The sequence below is a fragment of the Anarrhichthys ocellatus genome, unplaced genomic scaffold (genome assembly GCF_004355925.1).
Source record: "Anarrhichthys ocellatus isolate YVR2014 unplaced genomic scaffold, GSC_Weel_1.0 scaffold34, whole genome shotgun sequence".
Classification (NCBI taxonomy): domain Eukaryota; kingdom Metazoa; phylum Chordata; class Actinopteri; order Perciformes; family Anarhichadidae; genus Anarrhichthys; species Anarrhichthys ocellatus.
In genome coordinates this window covers 1,923,639-1,929,583 of record NW_022280064.1, presented here as the reverse complement: position 1 = coordinate 1,929,583, position 5,945 = coordinate 1,923,639, and the positions used below count along the sequence as shown (strand labels likewise).

The 5,945-nt window shown below is 45.7% G+C and overlaps 1 protein-coding gene across 4 annotated transcripts in view; it reads left to right on the top strand.

Annotated features, from left to right (window-relative positions):
* Positions 1-6: 6 nt before the first annotated feature.
* Positions 7-5,945, top strand: part of LOC116393705 (echinoderm microtubule-associated protein-like 1) — an 8,585-nt gene continuing 2,646 nt past the window's right edge. For 2 of the 4 annotated variants that reach the window (XM_031866255.1, XM_031866254.1), the window contains exons 1-3: positions 7-599; positions 4,471-4,665; positions 4,799-4,928. In XM_031866255.1, coding sequence (XP_031722115.1) covers positions 452-599; positions 4,471-4,665; positions 4,799-4,928 — 473 coding nt within the window. In that variant the 5' untranslated portion in view covers positions 7-451. Of the gene's footprint in view, positions 3,659-4,470; positions 4,666-4,798; positions 4,929-5,945 lie in introns of all 4 variants that reach the window. The other 2 variants (XM_031866253.1, XM_031866252.1) reach the window with 1 other exon arrangement.

Here is a 5,945-nt window from a genome sequence, read left to right as displayed (position 1 = left end):
TGTGTGTGTGTGTGTGTGTGTGTGTGTGTGTGTGTGTGTGTGTGTGTTCTGAGCACACAGGTCTTTTATTGTTCCACGTCATTTCCTTGAAGAAGCGGTAGCTGTGTGTTTGCAGACAGGAGTTGTGCTGTTCCAGTAAGTTATTTTTGGGGTCTTTTATGTGAAGATGTTTCCCCCGTGTGAGGCCTCCCTGACCCCTGTCTACACTCGCATACTCTCTCATATAGACTTGTCCTCCCCCCCTGAGCTTCAGATGGTTTACCAGGTCCTTAATCTGTAGTCTGTGTGACATCACCCTCTCCCTGCACCCTGCACACACTCCTCCCAGGACAGCGGGGGGAGTGGTGGTGGCCTCTGGTGGTTTAGAGAAGGTGAATTAACCCGGCAGTGAAGCGTAATAAGAGAATTAGCAGGAGCACGAAGGATCACTCCGACACACTCCGTCAGGGCCATGGAGGAGGGAGACGCACACATGGAGGAGCCGGTGGACCAGGGCCTGGGGATGGAGGAGACGGCCCACGGCCTGCCGAGGAGGCCCTCGCTGAAGGAGAGCTACCACAGCGACTCCCTGCTGGCGCCCGACACTGACTTCATGACAGGTAGCTGATGGGCCAGTTTCATGTAAATGACCCCCCCCAAAAAAAAGAAAAGTTCTCCTTTAGCCCTCGTCTCGTGGTGCGTAGCGATGCAGACAGTTTCAACTCCACCCCCGACACAATGCAGATGAATGCATTTTGTTTGTGGTGCTAACTGCTGTATACTATGAGGAGCAAGTGATCAAACGGAGCGCAGGGGTTCTGTACGAATGAAGTGCATCTTTACCTGTAATCAACAAAAAGACAAGTATAAACTTCCTGCAATCCACCACAAAATGGGTTTACATTCCTGTGAGTTTGCACAGGTTTGAAACAGATTTGTTCTAATTTGTGACCAGAAAACAATGAAAAAAGACTCAAAGTTAGAAAAAAATACCCTGTATCCACAAAATAAATTAAATCAGCTCCTTTAATTATGTTTATCTTGAGGACGGTTCTTTCGTGTGCTTTAACTTTTCAGATTCTAACAGGTCAGGACTTTATTTGAGATTTTTTGTAATCAACTTGTTGCCCTCTGGGAAATATCAACATATACATATGATTGACTACACTTTCCCAGCTTGTTGGATAACCTCATGAAAAGCCAAATTGGGTAATTTCCTCTTGTCTTCTATGACGTTGCCGCTGCAGACTTTTACTTAACCTGTACAAATCTTTTGAACAAGCGAGTTAAACTTTACACACAAGTCCCGCATACCTGTCCGATGCATCACACAGTCAAACTGTGGGTGTTGTGGAATGCGCCTCAGCTGAGGAGATTCAGGGAAAAGCCAAGTCCCCTCAGGGACATTAGCATCAGTGGACTAATATGAGAAGGATTGCATGTGTGTGTCAGCATGCAGGGTGCTGCTGATATGAGCAGACAGATGCTGTTCCTTCTTTCAAGAAACACCATCTGCGAGCAGAGATTAAAACACTCCGCTGCGTCTCTGTGCCTTCATGCATTTTCATTTTGCTAACATGTATTACAGGCGTATGAATTTGGAAACTGTTAGCGCTCTCCTGGCTGTGTTCACACGTGTGAGTGTGTGTGTGTGTGTGTGTGTGTGTGTGAGTCAGAGGTGCAGAGATAGAGTTAATGTTTGTATATGTGTGTTTACATTTGCATGAAAGGCGTCCACAGGGAGGCTGCCTGTTCTTTGTGTAGCTGAGTAAGTGCAGAGATTGAGCTTTGGGCTGCTAATTCCCTTTTACAGCGCTGGGATTATGTGCTATTCTAATCCCAATCCCATATGGGGTGTGTGGAGGTGGCACGAGGATGTTGTCACGGCCGGGACAAGAGGACGAACAGAAAATCCCAGGCCTACACAGAGTCACAACTCTCCACGAGAGGCGGATTACTGCAGGATGCATGCTCCGATGATTATACTGGAAGTGTTCGCCCACAGCAGATCATCTCTGTTAGGAGGAAAATCTCTGATATCTTCCCAAGAACTGAGATGTATATTGTATAACATGCATCTACAGCAGGTTGGCAGTCTGAGGCTTCATAGACACTAAACTAAAAACTTTACAAGCGTCACAGCATCATGCAGTTACTTGTCAGACTCCACATCACAAGAACTCAAGTCCCCTTCCATCAACACCGCCATGTTCCAAATGTGATCGTTTCAACCGATTTTAAACCCGATTTTATCGAACTATTAATTATATAAACATAGATTCAACAGTGGATTTCACTGTTTATGACTGTTACTTAAAGGAACGATGTGACGCATTTACGGGCCTCTATTGACAGAAATGGAATACCCTATTAATACATTTTCTTTAGTGTACAATCACATACAAAAAATAATTATAGTGTTTTCGTTACCTTAGAATGACTTGTTTATATCTACATAGCCGGTCGCCATGTTTCTACAGTAGCCCAGAATGGACAAAACAAACACTGGCCATTCGTGTTTTTCACGTCAGCCACCGTAGTTCTCCGACACACTAGAAGTTTCAGGTGGTTGCAATCTGCAAACTCACCACTGGATGCCACCAACTCCCACACGCTGCACCTTTAAGCTGTCACACTAATATAACTCGGAGGGGTCGGGGCTGGACGTTTCAATTATTCATCACTTTTTTACAGTAGACATTTTGACAAAGCAGGGTAAACACGGGTGTAGTTGATCTAATCGATTATGTCACAGCCATTCCAGTGAGCCAGCATGCACAATACCAGGGCCATGATTAATATTATTGATCACACCTGTGGTTGAACTGAAACGACTGAATAGAGCCTATGTCGACCATTACTTTAATTAATTTTTTCAGCCATTTATCTTTTCACAACAGTTTATCCATTACTTATAGTAAACTATCTCTGTCTCGTCGATCTGCTGGTAAATAGTACGTCATTGTATAACTGATGGCTTGGTGTTCGCTCTGAAACTAAAGCATCGTTTTTAGACTGGGACCTCTGTAGCTCCCTGAGATGAACGAGATGTTTACTATCGGGGCAACACTGGTTTATTACTGCTGTTTCCTCTCTGTGTCTCCATCTCTCATAGTGGACGTGGGGCTTATGTGCGGGGGCGGGGTCACAGAGGCTCAGTCTGAGGGATTATCATTGTAGTCTGCACACCCACACACACACACACACACACATGCACATGCACAGACAATTTAGGCTGAATTGGACGACTACTGAGTTTTTAAGCATCATCAACCCCACCCCCCACCTTTTATATAAGCACACACCCTGAGCAAAAGAGCTTTAAACGTTGTCATACTCATCAAGCGACCACCAAGGGGACCGTGAGAGGATCACAACACACCGTAGACACTGTTACACTGCTCGGAAGCTGACAAACACCGGACCGGCTGCTCCGTGAGTGTGTTTGTGACACAAGTGGAGCAACAGAGATGAGATCTTAGTGGACACCAGCCAGTGGATCGGAATCAGATGGAGGGAGAGCCGGCCTGTCTGACTGGAGCCGGAGGAGGAAAGAGGAGCGAAAGGCTGTGCTCGCGAGAGGAGAGGAAGAGGAGGAAGACGTCTGGTGTGGTGGAGGAGGGCCCGACCGGCCAGCAGAGGCCCCCTGACTGCTCATCAGAGTCCAGTGTCTCCCACGGTATCCGCCTCTGAACTATTGTTCCAGCGTTAACATACCAAGTACAGACTGATTGAAAGAGAAGTTGAAAGTGTTTTTTCGATGTGCTCTCTGCTACCTTTGTTTACACGCTGCTTTGTGGATGATCTGTCGTGCCCAGCTGTGCTGCGACCTCATTAGCTTGATCTTTACCACGTACCCATAAAGAGGGGATGTTAAAGAGCTTATTGCGTCATTGATTGTGTTTACCTGTCTGTGCCAAGAGAGATGAGCCTTAAAGGAGCATTTATGCTAGAATTACATAAGTGAATGATGCAGATAATACTTTGGCTTCATGCTTTGGCTAAAAATGTGGATGTGGAAGTACTTTTGCTATGTTTTTATGTCTTCACCAGTACTTCTCTTAGTGGACTGGAGGATTGTTTTTATTCGTTCTCAAGATTTTCTCTTAACAAACGGTTGTATGGTTGCAGTATGAGTCAATATTCATTGTTTTCTTGGCACCTTTCTGTGTGTGTGTGTGTGTGTGTGTGTGTGTGTGGTTATATTTGTCGACTCTCAGTCGGTGAACAAAGTCTCACTGACTGTTGCTCTGCGAGTCTTTTATGAGTTTGCTCTTTCTTTTGCTCTGTGAAATTCTGCATATTTAAACATGTAAACATTAGACATGGTTCTGAGTCTTGCACATGGTCAATGGATGCCTCAGGTTTCATCTGCTCATTTTAATGGTGGTTAAGCATGTCATCAGTTATATAATGCTGGTCAAAAGCATAGAAAATGAACAACATCTCTATCCATCTATCATTCTATCCATCTATCCATCTATCCATCAGATGACCGCAGCTCTGCGGCCAGCGGCCTGGACGTGGGCGACCGGCTGACCTACCTGGAGCAGAGGATGCAGATGCAGGAAGATGAAATCCAGCTGTTGAAGATGGCTCTGGCTGACGTCCTCAAGAGGCTCAACATCTCTGAGGAGCACCAGGTGGCTGCTGCCAGTAATAGCAGGAGATCATCGGGCGCTAAACGTGAGTGAGGATTATTTCTGTTATCCACATGTCAGTTTGAACAGCTCTCGTCATGTAGACCTGTACTGTAAGAGAGTGTGTGTGTGTGTGTGTGTGTGTGTGTGTGTGTGTGTGTGTGTGTGTCCCCCCACAGCCAGGCCGGTGTCTCTCGCTCTGCCCTCCAGACCGCCCATGCTGACCTCCAGCACCGCCTCCCTGAAGAAGAGCTCCATGCTGCCCTCCAGCGCCACAGCCAGGAACTACAGTCCAACACCGGCGCTCAGGTAAAACACTGCTGCTGCTGCTGCTGGTGGTCAGTCTGCAGACTGGACATGATCCCATGAGACAGTCTAAGGCCCACATGCATTATAAACAAGATAGATTTTTTTTTTTTCATGTTTTTGAGTAATTTCTTCACACATTTGTAGCCAACAGTAAAACAAAAGTTCCACATTTGTAATAAACACACAAAAAAAAAACCAACAACAGTGCCGTTCCTTTCATCTCAGAGTGGGCCGACACATACTGCGTATAATGGAACACAGCAGCTCACGATGAGGCTTCGGCCTCATACCGCGAGCTTCCGTTCTCATTATCTAATGTGAAAAAGCAATCAGCAGATGCCCTCCATTGTCCAAGAAACACCACATGATTTATTCCAAACGCTCGCCTTTATTTCAAAGCAATGAAGCAGCGAAGCATTCTCTGCTCTTCCTCTCTATTACTTGTCCAATGATGCTGCCGTGAGATATTAGTCAGACAGCATGATAGGTCTCTCTCTGCGGGGCCGTAATGGGCTGCTGCCGTATCTGGAGTATGTTGATATGATTGCACAGAGAGAGGTAAATCTCCATTCACTTAAGGCTGTCCGTTCAGTATGAAGTGAGAAGCATCATCATCGTCATCATCGTTAGCAGCAGTGGGTTTTCTCTCCACACTCATCTCTTAATGTCCACTTGCTTTTCTCTTCATGTCTTGTTCTCATCCGCCAATGGTCTGTTTTCATTCATTGTCTTTTGAACGCATAGATTTAAAGTAAAACATATTCAGAACACTGACTACCATGTCTGCAGGCATTTCAGCTTACAGAAATATAGTTCGAAGGAAATGTGTTCAAATTGATGCGCGAGACGTTCACGTTTCACCATCTGACATGTTGCATCTGTTTGAATACAAAGTCGTCAAAAGTGTGATGTAGAACTGTTGCACACAGAACATGTGCTGTGAGGAACTGAGTGGAAAATGATTTATATCAATGTGCTTCCCAGCTGCTTCAGGCTCAATAACTACTCCCCCCCCCC